We start from the raw sequence: 19,524 nt of genomic DNA on the forward strand, positions 1-19,524 counted from the left end.
CTGAAAATGGAATGCAAAAATAAAACCGACCTGAAATTGATACCAACACTTGCACAGTCATAAGCATTCATGAATTGCACCTAATGCACTTAATTGATTACTCTGCTTACTTTGCCTGCCACCTTACTTCAATACTGCAAAAATACAATCAAACTAAACTAAACTAAAATGAATATAACTCTTTCAGCTGTTACGAATGAAGTGACAAAAAAGCAACAAAGCAAACCCAATATCTTGATACATGATAAAGGTCATTCATTTCCGTTAGTGCTCAAAGGTCAAATCTTAAAAGAGGCCAAGAAAATTATAAAATAACATTTCATCCTACATAATTTACTACATAATAAATGTATGGGGTAGTTAGTAGGGGTGCTGTTCTTAATTCCGAAAGTTTGCTATTCCGAAGATTCGTTATTCCGAAGATTCGTTAATCCGAAACACACAATTCCCTATACCTAGAGGTTCGTTAATCCGAAAATGAAAAAGGGTTCATTAATCCGAACATTAATTTGTGGCGTTATTCCGAAGGTTCGTTATTCCGAAGATTTGTTAATCCGAAAATGAAATTCGGAATAACGAACCTTCGGAACAACGAATCTTCGGACTGAAGAGCCTTCGGAGTAACGAACCTTCGGAATAACGAGTTGTAACCGTTAGTAGCTACAGGTGCAGCAATTGATACTAAATTGAATGTGATTGTTACGTCGTTCACAATAATACGTTGCAGGACAGTATATCGCAACTTTCTACTAACTTATAATTAATTGAGATGGGATAGAAATTCACGACTACGGATAATTTTGCAGTGTTGCAAAACTCGTGCCTCAACAGCGTATGAAGACAGAAGATACGTCTTCTCAAAGAAGAACGTTCCTGCGGAGCTAAGCCTCGAATGATAGATCTTGCCAACGAGTATCACAGCGATTCTGGTCCAGTAAGTAGTGCTAGTGCTAGTGCTTTAGAAATATAACTATTGTTCAAAGTTCAAAATTCAAATTTATTTTCATTTCCATAAAGTAAAAAGAGAAAACTATATACAATGTACAAGCAGAACATATTTGAAATATCAAAAACGTAAACTAACAAAATACATGTGATAATGAGCGACAAAGTATATTATTAAGTATATGCTTACGTATAGTACAAATTAAATGAGGATGGGAATGGAAATGGAGGGTCCATCTAAAAAAAAGCAAGGTTGTGCGATATGGGATCCTCAGAAAATAAGAGAACAAATAATAAATTATTGTTGATATAACAAGCCTCTAACAGTTGACATGGAACACAACTGGTGTGCAAGAATGTGGTGGTGCTCGAAACGGAAATAAACAGCTAGGCCTATAGCTTTGAGAGTACAAAGGAAGAAGGAGAAGTGTAAGGAGGAAGAGAAGGAGGAGGACAAATAGGAGGAGAGGAGGAGTACGAGGAGGACAAAGGGGAGGGGGGAGGTAGACAAGAATATGAGGAGTCACATCGAGAACGGTTTCAGCGGCATTTCCTACAAAATGTGTTGATGGTAGTTTGACGAATTAACGGTTGCGCCATGGCATAAGCGACTGGATTGAGCATACTGTTGCAGAACAATGTCCACCTACCTACTTCGGTAAACCGTATTTTTCTCGCTAGTTCGTTGTACAAAGTTTGCGAAATATTGTACAGCAAGAGGTTTGTGACGGTCGGTATCCAGGTGACCGCGAAGGCTAAAATAATGAAGGTCAAAGTTCGCATGGCCTTATTGCCTTCCCTCGTCGACTCGGCCCGTGAATGTCTATGGGCTGAAATATTTCTTGGAGCTCTGCGATCTGCCGATTTCCTCGGGGCATCTCTCATTTGTCTCACAGTCCGAGTGCCATATCCGTCACACCTGGTTGACTGATCAGACGTTTCGGCTGTTTTCTTTACGACCAGTGAGGATATGCTGGGTACCACAGTCGCACCTTCCGATTCGTCTGATATGATTCCTTTGATATTGTTAGACTGCCCGGTATTCAAAGTGCCACTTTCTCCGGCGCCAATATCAGAAAGCTCGGTTCGACCAGACATGGCCGAAACATTTAATAACGGACGCTTTGGAACGGATCGGATCCTCAGGTATATCAGAAAGTAGAGCACAGTTATAAGCAGAAATGGGCAGGCAAATTGGATGCAAAATACCAGGAGGCTCCACGTCAAAGTTGACGCGTATCGAGTCCTGGGAAGTCCAGAGCCAGTGGTAATCCCAGTGGGGTCGACAAAATCCCACACTGCACATAGAAAGGTCCAGAGGATAAAGGGCACTAACCAAGTGAATATGTTGATAACTATCGCTACACGCTTGCTCTTTTTGGTGTAGTGAGTCATCGGAAACATGGTTGCCATGAAACGGTCGATGGTGATGACCACCACGCCAAGCACAGAGACCCCGAGGCTGATGTTCTCCAAAGTCAAGAATATGAGTCCAAACTCACGTCCTAGGACCCATGTACCATACAGGTCGATGGTCGTGCGAATCGGGATGATCACGGCGCCCACCAGTAAGTCTGCTAAAGTCATGCTGAAGACATAGTAATTGGGATAGATCCACAAACGTTTTTCTGAGGCAAAGGTCATCACGACAACTACGTTTGCGGATGTCGTCACGGCAGCTAGCATGATTTTGATCAGAAATTGATAAGTAAACCTTGGCCCATCGAACTCGGCGCCCGCTGCTTGTGTGCTATTCATAATGGAGATTGTTTTTTCTTCAGATATTTGAGTGAGTTTTGTTAATCACAGCTCTTTACGGACAGAGCTGTTATTCTGTGTTTTGTTGATTGGTAGGTTGGTTGGTTGTTGTTGTTCTTGTAGTTCCAGATCATCAGACTGATGATCATTTCGACATTGGTGACGAAGACATTCCTGAAAAAACAAAAGACTAAACACGATAATGGTCTTGAGAAAATTTTAGTTTGCCAAACATCAATTTGGACCGACAGTCCTGTGAAAGGACACTGAGAGTTGGAGAAATGCAGAAAAAGAAAGAGAGAGAGAGAGAGATGAAAAAAACACCCACCCATTTATTTCACTATATACAGGGAACAGAACATAAAGCGCCGAAGAAATATAAAAAGGAGTACTACAATGTATTACAGTTTTCGCAAAAAGAGGGCATCGTTTAGGAATGTGCATACCTGGTACTTCTCTTCGATGAGCTTACAAATAGGGAATGGGTATCAAGTGCTTATCAGTGCAAGGTGAAATATTACGTTTTTGCATACACGCTTGCTTGTAAATATAATAATGTGTTAAAACTTACAACAAAAACATACGCCGCTTTTGTATTAATTATCAAAAAAAAAAACCTACAACATAGGGCACTATCCATCATGATACCTATATGACCATAAATTTAACTTTCAAATGTGATTCGCGCTCTATAGAGATGGAATACACATTGAAATTCATAGTGGCACTGAGTTTTATGGGCGTGGTATAGCTGGGTTTCGATTCAAATCATTGGGAGTTTCAATCATAAAGTTTAATGCTTCTCTATGTGAAAACATCCATAAAACATCAGACGTAAGGCCCCACAGAAATCTGTCAAATTACACACTTTATATAGCTGATACATCGATACGTAGTTTCAGCTCGATGTTTTTGATCTTCCACACTGATCCTATTCAAGACGAGCAGTTTTTTTTAAATGATGATATTGAATAAGAGTTTGTCAAACTAAGATAGAGAGAAAAAAAAAATATGGTGTCTATATATATATATATATATATATATATATATATATATGTATAAAGAGAGACAGAGACAGACAGACAAACAAACAAAACAGAGATGATAGATACGTCACTTTGTGATGGCAAAACCGCATTCGAAAATAAAGACCTCTAGATATGCAATGAAATCGTAAGTTTTCCATAGCATTGACATCTTCACCGGAGCCATGAACAAAAACAATGTCGTGTAGAGTAGCGAATATGATTATAATGATTATGATGATGAGCATGATCAGTGGGCAATACTAAACAAAACTCGAGCATAATATCGCAACACTGAATTTTGAAAGAAGATTGACTAAGACAAAGGACACGATTTAATGACTCTATGTGCAGTCCTTCCCTTCCCTTAACCGCTAATTGAGTCAATTAAATCTACGAATCTACATAATTTTTTTGCTCCCGACACGAATTACGAGCCGATCGTTGGATCTCCATTAAGTCTATAAAAAGTTGGAATTTGCTCGTTTCACTCCAGTCAAAATCCGTTGGAACCGTTTTATCATGAAATGCACGTCAAATGCATGTTTTCCCCGGCGTCCAATAGGTCGATCAAATGGCGACGCCGCTTTAATTAATGAACTGGAAAACCACGGATAGCAAAATTGCTATATAGTCTCACATTTGATTAAATTTAGAGTGACGCTCTTGGGAATGCTGCTAATACCAACCACAACTATGGAAAAACCGAAGTACTAATAACCTTGTTTAAAGCCATATTCCACGCAGTGGTGCTTTACGGGAAGCCAAAATCGAGTTTAAAATTCGTAATAATATTGGCTGGATTTGATACCAGAGTTCCAAAATGATGTTGCGATGAAAGTCCCAGTCTTTTGAATCAAGCAGAATATTTGTCAGATAGCTAACCCCTTGATAAAGGATTTCACGACGAGATAAACAGCACAAAAAGTAAAAAGAAAAATTCCCGACAAAATTGTCCCAATTTGATTAGTTACCACTGAGAAAGAGTGTTTAGAAGAAAAAAATATTGACATGAAAGAAAATATGTAATGTCGTTTTTTTAATTAACAAAAATGATCCTGCTATAATATTTGCTCACCCTGCCTGAAAAAAGATCCATTCTCATCCAAAGAATTCTCAATAGCTGCTACAGCGACTCACCGTGGCTTTGACACGCAAACGATGATGAAGTGAATTCTAATGAGATGGCTATACCTCAAGAGGTATTTATACCCATTTTACAAGACGGTTTGAAGTGTTGCGCCTCTCCAAAGCGTCCATCATTCTTGTACAGCGAAACCTTGCTTGAAAAAAAAAAAAAATGTCGACAACTCGTGATTTTTTTTTTTTTCGTGAATGACGCACATGGGCGTGCTACTGTGGAGATGAACCAACTTACTTGACACTTCACCCCAGCGTGTAAATACTCATCACTTAAACAAAAAAAAGTAATTGAAGGCGTTGTTGATTTTTCTGAAAATCATCCCTTCTTGTTTTCCTTCCTCAACGTCTCGATGAATCTACTAATTTTCCCAACTTGAGCCAGAGTCAACAAGGCTCTCTGTCACCTGTTTCAGATATCATCACTACCTATACATCATTGGAAAATATTTCATACATCTCTCATACAAAACAGTTTCCACTCTTCTACCCTGAATACACAGTTTTTTTACTAGTCACCTGTGCAGGTATTGTATAGTGAGATCATTATTGGTTGACGTATTTGACATACTATAGCAGTCGTAATTTCAAACAAGAAACACACACACACAACACATATATTATATATATAATATATTATATAATATATAGTTGAAAGAAATTGGACTGAGGCGGGACGTTTGTTCTCGATCTTAGTCTCCCTTTTTATTTGTCAAGCTTTTCGGCCCGTCATTGGGCCTTCGTCAGGACCTACCAAACAGAACGATTATTATATGAATAATCTGATGTGTCCATAAATGCCATTTCACATATTACCAATCTTTTAAATCATTTCCTTATATACACAAATCAATCATTCAATTCAATTACAAATATCCAATCTAATCCGCGTTACGTTCGGGACCCAGGGAAACTATTTCTCACATTAATATATATATATATATATATATATATATATATATTATAATTATATTATATATATATATATATATATGTATAAACATATTATATAAAACATATATATATATATATATATATATATATATATATAAATGAAACGAGATGAACAGGATAGATATTGGTTGTTAAAGAGGAGAGAAATGGGAAATTATCTAATGACACAGAAGAAAACAGAAGCGACAGCAAGAATAGACTGATAAAGAGCAGCAGAAAAAATAATGACGAGCAACAGGCTAGGGGACAGAAAAGTAGTGAGAGGGGAGACAGAGGAGAGATGGAGAGGGACAGACAGACAGACAGACAGACAGAAAGAAAGAAAGAAAGACAGACAGACAGACAGAGAGAGAGGGGGAATGGAGAGAGAGAGAAATATCTAGGGGACGTCTGTATTTGGTCAGTCATCCTCCACGTGTCCTTCTTTCACATCATGGTTGCTAAGATACTGACATGTTTGCTTTCATCTACAGTTTCCCATTTTTTGAAATCTTTCCTTTTTTCTCTTTTTTTTTGTATTGTCAGATTTCTGTCGATGCATGGTGATCATCAATAATGTGACATAACCCATGAATTTCTTGTTGTGTATCGCTAACACCCTGGTTAATTTGTAGCTCAGCCTTGTGCTTGTCGCCGACTGGCGCGATATATTTACTCTCTAGGAACTATCATGTCGACCTTATATATTAAGACTTTGACAGCTGTGATTTGATAGGCAACGTCTTACAAAGATGAACTGGTCATTTTTAATGAGAGCGAAATGCAATGCAAACGAGATCAATATCCAACGCGTGTTTTCTTGAATACACTACACGAAGGTGTAAATTTCCTGACTTTGAAAAAAAAAGAAGAAGATAAAAAACCCACACACGAAGAAGTTAACATCTTAGCTCATGATAATGTAGCACAAGTTTGCTAGTTTTGCAACAGCATGTCATTTGTGAAGAAAGTATTGTGTATTATACCAGTTAATGAAGAGCAATATCGAATCTAAATATATTTGAGACACTCCCTCCCTTCTATACCTTGAATGGTTCAGCTTTTAAAGTTACTTAGCTAAATCTGACCTCAGTATTCAGCTAACTGAAGCACTTGGTACCGATTCGTACCGATCTGAGTTTTGACACAATGCTAAATTTTTTTCTGCTGCTCGCATGCTGATGTTATAGATGCTGCTGCATCTAATGCTATTAAAAAAAACCACCACCACCAACAACAACAACAACAAAACAGAGCTAAATTTTTCTGCTGCTCGCATGCTGATGTTTTTGTTCCAGTGTTCCACGTCTTACAAGCTTGGCTTTTTTAGTGGAACACTGTTTTCCATCATTGTGATTATTTACTATTTTTGTTGCCATGGCAAAGTGCATTGTTTCTTTTTTACGACATCATTCGTGTATAATATACTTTATATTGTATTGAAAAAATCCTTTATCAGACGAGTGTAAGAGAAAATGAAAAAAAAAATTGTATCACTTTGGATTATGTCAACTTTTTCTTTTCTTTTCTTTTTGATGATGGAAGTGAATAAACCATTGAATTGAATTGAATTGAATTGAATTGAATAGATCAATGGGCAGACTTTGCGTCGAAAAGCTAAGTTGTTCGAAGTTATCAGAACAAAATGAAGCAACCAATGACAGCAGGAACAACCTTATATATATATATATATATATATATATATATATATATAAGATAAAAAACAAAACTGGTGCAAAGTTCATGCTGTATTCACCAACTGTTTATTTCTGTCCACAAATTTTCGAGCCACTCGCTCTTTCTCAACTCCCTCGAAAATGTGTGTGCAGAAATAAACCGTTGATTAATACAGCATGAACTTTGTTCCAGTTTTGTTTTTTATTATCAATATTCACTGCCAGAATCAACCGCCTTTTTTTTTTTTTCATGGCAAAAATTTTATCCGTCTAGAAATTAAAGTGGGTATATTACACCCCTTGTTTCTGAGATTTGATTATTTCGTGAAAAAAAAATCACATCTATGTATGTCTGCATTCAATATTGAATATGTTAGCCTCAGTCAAATCATTCGCAGTGCCTTTATTTTGAAGTCCTCAGTCATATTCACTTGTTATTTTTCAAACAACTATTATATAGTCAATAATGTTATTTTGATGTTTCATAGCATGTTTTTCATTATGTTATTTCTATACTTTTTTTCGGGCTACCAAGAAAAAAAAAAGTGCCGAGCCTTTTGTGTATGAATACTATATATGTATTTATTTATACACACATGTATATTCCATCATGCATACGATTTCCAACTACTACAGTAATGCTAAGAAATTCTTGTATTGACTCATCTATTACGTACAACTTAAGCGAGGAACGGAAATCAAGAGAGATAGAGAGAAAAAAAGAAAGAATGAAATATGTGTATTGATATTCCCTTTGAGAAAAAAAAAATCTCTCGTCGATTTTATATTGTCTGATGATTACAGCGCTATCTATGGAGGATTCAGCTATTAATACTGCATCAAGACCACTATACAATAGCAGCCAATCACTCTTCGGGGAATTACAGGTGACAAAAGTTTGCATTCTAGAAAAATCTGTACAGCAATGTGGATTTAAAGAAAAGGATCTGGGGTACATGACGGTAGCAAACAACAATAGGGACTGCATTCTGCCATTCATATTGCCCTATTTACGATGAATATGGCGTTGCGAAACAGACACATTGTAAAAATGGCTTGTCATTCAGGATGTGTCAATACTCCCAGGGTCTCGTATTACATAACTATAGAAAGCTGTGAGTATTGATCTCAAGTATACCAGTAATAGAATTGGGAGGTAACATAACAATAAAAAGAAAATGATTTCATCGTTATCCAAATCAACGTGTGGAAGGATTGAACCTGTCACATGTTTTATTCAAAAATGATAAATAATATATGACGGGAAAAGGTTACCAGTGTTAAGGTGTTGAGGTTTAATGCATCTGATCTGATCATCAGTGTTGACTATTGTTCTGTGAACGAGACCTTTGTGGTACGTAAAACACATCCACATCATAATGCATATGCACACTATTACATAAACACATACGCACACACACACACACAAATATATACATTCACATGATCGCATCCGTTCACTTCACATCGGTGCATTTGCAGAATACAATGTATTTTATCTTATAAAGCCAGTTTCCTGCACTAATCTGTTTTTTTCTTAGTTGATTTGTTGTAATTGTTGTATCTGAAAAAGAAAATTGAAAATCTCTTGTATCTCTTTCATTTCTTGACATGAGCGATCAAAGTAACCATTTTTTAGTTATCCTCTTTTGTTTTGTTTTTTGTTTTTTCTTTTATATTTATAGCTTTGAACCTTCCTTCCGGGCCTGCCTTCATTGGATGGTACGGCACTCTAGCCAATCATTTTCATGTTTATCTATATACCTATAATTGTACATAATACATATAATTACCATGGGGAAAGTACTATGGGGTTGGGGTGAAAGTCAGGAAAGGAAATGCTAAAGGTGTTCGATGTTACACAGACTAATATACACGCAGGTCGAAAGTCGACAAAGAGAGAAAATTAGACAGTGAAAGATTAATTACGGAAAACATTACAGAAAAAATTAACATCCGTACAGTCCTCTGTACTAAATTTTAACAAATGAATGATTCTAAACATGTAATAACGAGGAAGAATATGAGCAAAAAATGTCAAAGAAATGTAAAATTGAATGTAAGATAGAGCCTTTATTATCTTAAAGTGACACACAAAAACGCGTCAGTAGCCGAATATGCAACATGAAATACCAACCATGTCATATACCTATGAAACATACCATCGGTTTTGTATAATTGGCTGCTGTATGAAAAATCACTTCGCATTAGCCATGCTGTCCATATCGGTTTGCTGTACCGAGCGATTCGAATCCCACTTATATGTTCAAAGTTCAAAGTTCAAATTTATTTTCATTTCCATCAAATAAACAGAGAAAATTATATACAATGTATAAGTAGAACATATTTGTAATCATTTAAAAAATATACGTTTAACAAAATACATGCGATAATGAGCAACATGTAATAATGAATAACAAAATATGGATTGACCAGGAAAGATTGGAACTGAAGTGGGAATCCTTTCAAAAATTGTTAATAAAATTTTAATTCCAATTCATCCCAGTGTGCTGATCATGATAATCATTGTTGTCCATTAGTCCTAATTCTTTCAAATGTTATGTTGGTATAGTTTAACTGATTTGAATAGAATACAATCGAAAATCAATTATTGATGCAATGTCACCGTGTAAAATAATAATGGCATAAACACAAAATACACTATGCTATTGTTACCATGCACAATGTGATATTTACATAAAAAACAACCTGGCATCACTCCACAAGGTTTTTGGAAAAACAAGCTGTGAACTGAATAAGAAAATCTATATTATTAAAGGCATTATTTACCATTTATTTAACAAAAAAAAAAACAACAGCTTTAGTTCTTCGAAATAGTTCTAAAATTTGAGTCGAAACAATCAAGTTAAACATGTTAATAAGTATAATTATTGTTATAATTGTTTGATATACAAAATGTGAAACATAGTTTTATTAAAATAGTTTCCAGGATAAACCGTCTACAGTTAAGCTTTATTGAGAAAAACAGTAATATTTCCTTATGTTTTAGGCTTTATTGATAAATTTGTTTATGGTAGATGTTTTGTGATACTTACTGACCTACACAATATGCATCAAATGTGATAAATCGTATATTTTCATACAGTGAATATCACTGCTCCCAATGGTAAACAGTGGCTTTAAAGTGATGTTCTGAGCAGCTATACCAAACATGAAGATATAGACATAGCTGACATCATTTGAATAGAATACGTCACTTATATCTTATAAGCGACGACAAGTGTAATTTGCTCAAATGTAAGATCCTGCAAGTCGGAAATACTATAATAGTAACTCTGTACATTATAAGCGGGTAATTCAAATTAGCATCAAGTTTTTATTTTATCATGTTGAAATATTTTGGCTTATTTACATGCAATCATTTCATTAATATTCCTTATCCAATTAAAAAAAATATTACAAAGTAGCAATAATCATTATGTACAAGCAGGTGAAAATGAATATGCATATACAAATAAATACATTTGATATCAGTTATCTTGCAGACAAGAATTATCATCAGTTAAGCACCTTGAAAGTAGATACAGTAAAAGAAATTTGGACGTATGAGAGAATATGAAATTTATTGCTTCAACCTTTCAGATTTGTATGTGGACAGGAATGTGTTCATTAAAAAGAAATACCCTAGTCTTATGTAGCTGTTATTTCAGCCTCTTTTCACCAAGATTCGTCGAGACGTTTCCCGATGAGATATGGTCCGTATATGATATGTCGTTGCCTGTCTTGTGGTTATAAGCCAGGAGGGTGTTCCACGTAGAATTGAAGTCGAACTTTTAAGTTAAGATTCATTTTGAATTATAGTACGTCGTTGTTTTCTCTTTTCAGTTTTATCTGATGTTTCCAGAATCCACTTTAGATTGTTATCTAAAATTTAAAGAAACAAATCCTTTATCCCTTACTTTATTTTGTTGATTAATACCTTTATGACAAAGTCTTCAAAGTTGTCATTCTTATATGAAAGTTAGAATATTACTGAAGTCACACATTGCCTACTATAATTATAAGTTAATCTTAGCCTTTAAGTTCGACTTAATTTCTTCGTGAAACACTCCCCCAGAGTTAGCTTATGCGCACATGCATGGGTGCCAATGACCTTTCTGTCTAATCTCAGTTGGTTAGGCACTTCACTCGTTTTCAAAGCGACATCATGCATAAATGCTCGTCGACGTAACAATTAATGGAATTCATTAACCATGTTCAAAACAAAAGGTCAACTTGCGTAGACCAGATGACCAGAATGATCCGTCAATTAACACTTGGGAAAACATCCACCTCATTATATTACATTGAATGTATCAATCTTTTTCTATTGATATTGCCAAATATCACTTTTGCTATTTTGTGGCTGTGCTGGCAAACACCGTTTATGAGGATAACTTGAATAATCATTACATCTTAGATGCTTGTCTCAGGGAATTTAAATAGCAACATGCCATGTTGGTACAAATTGGGCCTACTTATTTCTGCTCATGCACAAAGTGGAACCCCGAACTGGCTTGTTGTTTTGTTTTGTTACTCTAAGATTTTGTGTTTCACGCAAAGACAGGGTGACAGATAATGCTTGTGATGTGTCTGTCATAGAAAGAGTTTATTCAATATCATTATGTTTGGATTGTGTTTTGTTTTTGATATTGGTTTTCCCGTCCAATCTTTGAAATTAATTTCAAAGATTTTTTTTTTCATTATTCAGATTCGTCCCGAGAAGCACAGAGAATGCAAATCCTAACTTTAAGTTAGTCAATTGTCATTGTAATTTGTTTTTCGTCAACCATTTTTCGTATTCAAAATCGTCAATTGTCACTCAATTCGTCCCCATCGACTAGAGCATGTAAGGATCTAATTCGTCTTTGTTCGCATAATTTCATGATTTTTTTTGAACAAATTAGTCAGTTGGTATTGAGGTCTTTTATTGTGAGGCTGAACCTATTCTAAGTTGGCATTTTCTCACCTTTTCAAAGTATTCAGCAGTCAGAGAGCATTAAAAACAGTAAAGACAGTCTTTAATCATGTTGTGACAAATAATTCTTATTATGGACTTGAGCTCTTTTGTTTGTTTTTTTTTCTGATTTTACGTTATTGCATCTTATATATGAAACAAACCATATTTCCACCTGGAAAAGGGAAAAAGTCTTTATTTTTTTTAACATTAAGACTGGCTTAAACTCTAGGGCCCTACACATCTATAATATAAATTGTCCAGTTAAAATATACTTGAAATTTGTGGATCAATGTTTTCGTTTCAAATGTTTGTCTCTGTGTGTCTCTTTATGTGTTTGTGTGTGTGTGTGTGTGTGTGTGTGTGTGTGTGTGTCTGTGTTTCTTGTGTGTGGGTGGGGTATACACGTGTGTGTATTTTACTCCTAAATGTGAATAAAAAAGGGTTTGGTTGCAGGAAATCACAACAGAAAAGATATGAGACGACTATAAGGAAAGTTTGACGAAAATGATCGCTAAAAGACGAAATTGCTTTTATTGTTATGTGTGCATCGAGTGTGACGGACAAGTTTGAATTGTAAATGACGAGAATGTGTGACAAATGACTAATTTGTACAGACTTTGCCCGAAATCAACGACAAATGAAAACTTTGAAAGTAGGATTGCCATATTCCAGACTTCTCGGGACGAAATTTAACTCCAAATCTGTTAAATTGAATGACAAAAAGTTTGAAAATGAACGGAAAAACCTATATAGGATTTCCCGGTCGATTTCAAACTCTTGCCAATCATATTCATAAAATGGTCATTCAAACTCAACGATACAATACGTTTCGTGTCTATCGGTCATTCAATTTAACATAAAGTGTAATCAATTTCGTTTTAGAGCACGCTATTTCGTTTTAGAGTACTCAGTTTCGTTTTTGAGCGATCGATTGCGTTAATGTGCGGTCTGCAACCAATTAAAAGGTCACGGTTGGTGAGCTTGTTTAAAGCACTCAAGCACGTTTTTAGAAAGTCGATTTTCTACCTTATTCATTGAAATTAGAATTATTATGTACAATGTATCCGCGTGGATGCGACAGACATTTTGGTCTTACATGCGTACATATGCAAAAGTACATATAATTTACATTCAAATTTCGTGTATTCTTTTCCATTCTCTTATTCTTTACTTCTTTTCATTCCTTTTGGGGGGCTTTCCTCTCTTCTTTTGTGCCATTTATAAATAGTTGTTTACTCTTTTTCTTTCCCTTTTTTCGTTTGTTTTCCATGTTTGTTTTCTCTATCTTCATTTTATTCTTTTGTGCATGTCTTCTGAAAATGTTTTTCGAACATATTTTCTAACATTTCAGTTTTGTTTGGGTGCATTATTATCATCGTAGCTAGCTATTTGATGCTTGACACCAAGTCTGTCCGCCATTTAAGATCAGTCCGTGTTAAATGTTGTCTTACGTCGTCGTTAAATATCGTCGGTAACGTATTTAATGATGGTCAGTCATGTTGGGTTTTTTCTGTCCAGGTAGTCAGTTAGTCAGCTCATTACACTATCTTGCCTGTCAGTGTCAACTTTGTAGAATGAAATGGACACTGATGGATGAATACAAAATATACAACAATAAAGGCGTAAGCATTTGCCATGTACAAGGGACTGCACTAATGTACTCAAATTAGTAAATATTATATAAATGGACTTACAGTAATAGTTTAGTATTCAATTAACCTGCTCCTGATGACAAACAGCATTTTACACATCTATAACTTTGATTTTGAGAATATTTATGATTAATAACCTGATGACGGGGAAGCATGGCCATAACCTCCGTTAGGAAATCAAAACACTACTTCCATAAGAGAGCTCAGATTTCTCACATTTTCCCAGATTTTACACAGGCACAAAAAAGGAGAATGACATTGTTTCATGTTATTTCACCAATTGAGCATAACATCACCAAGACCGAGTAGACCCTACCAACCCGAACTAGCGTTTTCCGACCCCTCCCCGTTTTGACTTTCTAAATGATACGAGTCAGAACACATTCTTATGTTGAGTACAGTTATTTCAAATACGCTTGTACTTAAACGAATTTGAATGACCGAAGGAACGGGGATGTTATAGGCATGGACGAATTTAAATCACTGTCGACGAACACCGGTGCTCATCAGTGCCAAATTGATTGGCATAAGTTGCAGTTTGATTGCTGAGTTTTTGATTTTGAGCGCCCAAAGACGAATTTGAACTCTCCTTTTTTTTTTTTTTTTAAATCGTGATCGTATTTCGGACGAAATTGATGGGGGAAGTTTGAAATTGACTGGGAAATCCTATATCTCTCGCCTCCGATATACCCGTAATATATTCTTAGGTTCTCTGCCAAATGACCTTTCATCTGTTCATTGTACCTTACTTTTCTCTTTCGATTACCTGACTGAAAACATGGAGTAAGCTGTAGCCTCCTCATGTTATAATGAAGTCAATAAGATGTCCTCTGTCCAAATTTAGAAATATCTGTGCTGCTCGATTCAGTAGTGCAGTATTTGCGAACAGCAGCAACAGGAATGTTCACGAGTGTTAGGTTGCTGTCTTGTCTGTTTTACTGTGGAGAATACAACTTTATTGCCTTGTTATTATTATGTCCTGATATGATTGTATATATATATATATATATATATATATATATATATGCATATGTAATGTGTGTGTGTGTGTTTGTTGGTATGTGTGTGAAATAGAATTTTATCGACATCTTCTGCAAAACATGCGTGAGATGGTTTGACGAATCAATGGTTGCGCCAGGGCATAGGCGGCTGGATTGACCATGCTGTTACTGTACGTTATCCATCGGGCTATCTCTTGAAAGTGCACCTTTGCAAAGACGCGCTTGTACACATCCCTAGCGACGCTGGAAAAGACAATGTTGAAGGTGATAGGTATCCAGGTAATAGCGAAGGCTATGATGATGAAGGACAAGGTTGTCATGGCTTTGAGACTCTCCCCCGAAGACTCCTTTCGCTGCTTCTTTCGGGCTGCATCTTTCGACGACGCTGCAAAGTCAGTGGAGTTGGAAATGCCCCTTTTCACAGCTCCATTCCTACTGAATGGTGTAGTGTTTCTGCCTTGCCTGCCTTTAACGTCATCGTCATCCGTTTGTCCCTTTTGCTGTAGCTCTTTGTGTGTGCGCTCTGATACCTGTAAAGATACAGTAGATACGGTCAAAGTATCTGGCTCGCCAATAGGTTTCTGCATGTTCTCTTTGCCCGTTGTGGCAGTATTTGCCATTTCGCTTTCCTCGTAAAAGCTCGCTGACGGTCCATTGGAGATGATGCTGTTCCTAGTGTCCGTGTCGGATTTGTCGGCACTGTAATTCGCAGACGGGCGTTTCCGTAATCTCGTACGAATTTGAAAGTACACTCGAAGATACAGCACTAGAATCATCAAGAACGGCCAGGCAAATCGGAGACAAAACATCAGCAAACTCAAGGCAACTGTCTCCGCGTAGTGAGGACTTGGTAATCCTGCGCTGGTCACACTTTCCAAGGGATCGACAAAATCCCACACGATGCAGAGGCCAATCCAAAGAGCGAAGGGAATTATCCATGTGAACACGTTGACTATAGTTGCTATACGCTTACTCTTTCGGCTGTAGTGTGTCACCGGATGCATGGTTGCTATGTAACGGTCGATGGTGATCACGACCACGCCCATCACGGAAACAGCCAGACTGCCGTTCTGGAGGGTGAGGAAAATGATCCCGAACACTCGTCCAAGGATCCACCTGCCGTACAGGGTGATGGTTGCTCTCAAGGGCATGACGACAGCACCCACGAACAGATCAGCGAGAGTCATGTTGAATATGTAGTAATTGTTATAAGTCCATAGCTTTTTCTGGTTAGCAAACGCCAGCAGGATGACCGCATTGCCGAGCACGGTAATCGCCGATAGACCAATCATAACAAGGAAAGAAGAACTGAGAATCGGAACCGCATTCCCTGGTGACAGTGTGCCATTAACTTTGTCGACTTCTACCGGCCAGGCTGTGCTGGAGAAGTTCTCTTCCATTGCTGTAACGCGTCACCCTGCATATCGATTTGGGATGAACGAATATTTATTAAGAGTTACTGTCATCATTGTGATTCAGTCACATTTCACGTGGCGTGTATTGTTCATTCATCTACTGCATGCTCATAATAAACTCTCGTACGTTCCTGGGCCGTTTTTACCTACGTTTAGATACTGTTAAAGGGATCTGTTCACAAAGATTGGGCACAAGTTTTAAATATATTTACCTACACACGCCCCTGCTGCCTTATATGAATACAGTTAGTGCCGACAGGAAGCTTTTGAAGAACAAAATTCCGTGGTGCATTTTAAAAAATAAAACAGGCCACTGGTGTCCCACGTTACATCCACAATGACCTGATTGAAATTTACCAGTATATCTACTATACCTTCCATAGCTAAAAATGGTTGCATGGTTACATTACAATTATGGTGGTAGTTAAAACAGAACGAAAAATACTATACCTTCCCTTCCCAGAGTTTCTGATGAATGTTGTGGATGTAACGTCTTCCGACCAGTTAAATGTAAAAAAAGGGTGGTATCCGTGTTGTAGTCGTGTACATCAACAACCTTCAACAGATTAAAGCCAGTATATTCACATTCCAGTTATTGTTGCATTGAAGTAACTAGAGAGCCTATATAGTAACATGGCAAGTTTTCATCATCAGAATTATTACTGATGTTATATTACATCTGTTTTCTTCTCGAAATAAAACGTTGTGGATGTAACACAGACACGGTGCCCGGATTTACTTGTTCAAAATTGTAGAACCTTTGTACATTGTCATAAAAACTCAAGTGATCACAAGAAGTAAATAATATGCAAAATATGTATTGACTGCTATTTACACACACACACACACACACACACACACACGCACACACACACATGTTAATATATATGTATATATATATATATATACATATATATGTACATATATATATATATATATAGAGAGAGAGAGAGAGAGAGAGAGATACATGATATATAACTGCAAGCTTACGCTCTGTAATCCTCTCTTCGAACAATGTACAAATTCTGGGATTATTTTCTTTCTTTCTCTCCCTCTCTCTTTCAGGGAGAAGACGTGGATAACGTTGAACTCACGTAGCGTACTTTTCTGGCGCTTGGAACGCAGTAATATCAAACCGCCATGGGACTGCGATTATCTTTTCAAAATGACCACCCGCGGAATAATTGGCATTAATTTTTGACAGACTCAAAAAATAAAAAAGTGGGTCACAACGAAAAGATTGATGCAGGGGAATTATGTTGCTATGTGAATTATAAATATTTCCATCATCGATACACAAAGTGCAAAATTAAAATGTGAGTACAATGTAATTCAGACTGGTAAATGTATGTATGGTCATTGGACATGATTCTGTAATGCCCTATAAGGCGAAGCTCTGTTGTAAGGCTTCACCAGGGTCTCATGGCGTGCTGTAGGATTAATAACACAAAGGCGCGCTTGAATTCACCATCATATTCCCAAATTAAATTGTGGCCTCTGTACCAGGCTGGAATGTTGATATCTATTCGTAACAGTCCTCATAAAAAAGTCTTCAACCTCTTCTTTTCCGCTAACCTTATTTTCCAAAGTGACTAGAAAACTAGTGTAGTGAAAAAGATTTAGTTAATTATTCTTTTTTTACAAAGTTGATTTACAAATAGATGTATCGCTGTTATCAAATTTTGGGAAAAATAATTGCATGGGTGATAATGTGAGGTACTCTATCGATATATTGATGTATTGATCTGGGGAATGAAACATGTGATGACATTAAGTCGTTGTCATGCTTATGTCATTGTCTTTTTGCCGGAAATCAAAACGCACCTGGAAATCAATAAGATGCATGTAAAATGTGGAAAAAAGAAAAAGCATGATTGACTTTATCTCTTGGGTACTTTATTACTCAGACAATATCTATTGAAAGAACAACTGTTACACACAAATTGTATTTGTACTGTCTTTTTTATGTTGAAATAAATGTCTGAATAGGCAAAAGAGAAAAATGCAATTTCTAAGTGATACTTTCCCTGTTGTCTGGAAGAGTCTTCCGTGTGTCATTTAGAGGGAAATTCTGGACCAGAAAAAAAAATAGTGTAATAAGAAATAGTAAAATTCTGCACGCACAACTGCGAAAATTAATGATCAAAATCAGATAAATATTAAGGAAGTTATGAAATTGTGAAATTTCATTAATTTCACAGAACAGTGGAGCAGTAAATATTGAATATGTTATTATCTCACAACTTGTCATTTTATAGTTTGTACACAAATTCTTTAACTTTCTATTATGCAAGTATGCCCCGCCTCAAATCCTGATGTATCTGACTGATCATCGTTGATTAATTGACGTCAATTGAGTCAATTGAACAAACTAATTGAGAAGGCCTACAATATTGTTTGAATCTAACAGTTGAAACAGGCAAATGATTAATTTACGACTACGATACTATTCCATGATAATTTTGAAATTATTCAGTCAGGAATAACATTAGGCTTCACACTTTTATGCAGAAATATTGAATTTTCGCCATTTTTTAATCTATGCACCATTAATGGACAACCATGATGTCATGATGTCATCAGGTCATTCATATCAGTTGTTCTAAAATCTTTCTGCAAGAACGAGCTGAATTTCACAATTTCATATAACTTCAATAATTGATATTGATGTCTATTTGATTTTGAAGCGTTATAAAATTTGAACATTTTATGACATGTACTAATGAAATTTTGCTCTATCTATTCAGAGTAATTTTTTTTCAAGGGAAATTTCAGACCAGATAATATTTAATAGTCTGGAAAAGAGTACATTCTCTACATACAACAGTGAAAATGAAAATTTGACCAGTATCGGATATAAATGAAGGAAGTCCAGCTAATTTTCACTTGAGCAGCCAATATGAATATGCAAATAAATGAGTTGGTGATGCCATTTCTCATAACTTGCCATCATTTTGTACATAACTCTTGCAATTTCCAATTTTTCATTCAAACACATTTATGCCCCAGTCTATAGATC

The 19,524-nt window shown here is 36.2% G+C and overlaps 2 protein-coding genes across 2 annotated transcripts; both read right to left on the minus strand.

The window, feature by feature from the left end:
* Window positions 1–1,265: 1,265 nt before the first annotated feature.
* On the minus strand, window positions 1,266–2,532 carry LOC139736165 (octopamine receptor 2-like). The gene is made up of 3 exons (XM_071646898.1): window positions 2,282–2,532; window positions 2,155–2,243; window positions 1,266–1,288 (listed from the first exon to the last, which is right to left on the minus strand). Exons 1-3 carry the CDS (start codon window positions 2,530–2,532, stop codon window positions 1,266–1,268), a joined length of 363 nt encoding a protein of 120 aa, XP_071502999.1.
* A 12,635-nt stretch (window positions 2,533–15,167) lies between these two features.
* Window positions 15,168–16,490, minus strand: LOC139736173 (muscarinic acetylcholine receptor M1-like). The gene has a single exon (XM_071646911.1). It carries the CDS (start codon window positions 16,488–16,490, stop codon window positions 15,168–15,170), a length of 1,323 nt encoding a protein of 440 aa, XP_071503012.1.
* Between the last annotated feature and the right edge of the window lie 3,034 nt (window positions 16,491–19,524).

The sequence above is a fragment of the Diadema antillarum genome, unplaced genomic scaffold (assembly GCF_040938485.1).
Source record: "Diadema antillarum isolate AM-2024a unplaced genomic scaffold, OU_Dant_1.0 scf00000028, whole genome shotgun sequence".
Classification (NCBI taxonomy): domain Eukaryota; kingdom Metazoa; phylum Echinodermata; class Echinoidea; order Diadematoida; family Diadematidae; genus Diadema; species Diadema antillarum.

Coding starts and splice junctions, on each gene's coding strand:
- LOC139736165 (XM_071646898.1), bottom strand. CDS start 2,532: ATGACTTTAGCAGACTTACTGGTGGGCGCCGTGATCATCCCGATTCGC. Junction 2,244..2,281: donor GTTATCAACATATTCACTTG/GTTAGTGCCCTT, acceptor TTCTATGTGCAG/TGTGGGATTTTGTCGACCCC. Junction 1,289..2,154: donor CTTTGACGTGGAGCCTCCTG/GTATTTTGCATC, acceptor CTTGCACACCAG/TTGTGTTCCATGTCAACTGT.
- LOC139736173 (XM_071646911.1), bottom strand. CDS start 16,490: ATGGAAGAGAACTTCTCCAGCACAGCCTGGCCGGTAGAAGTCGACAAA.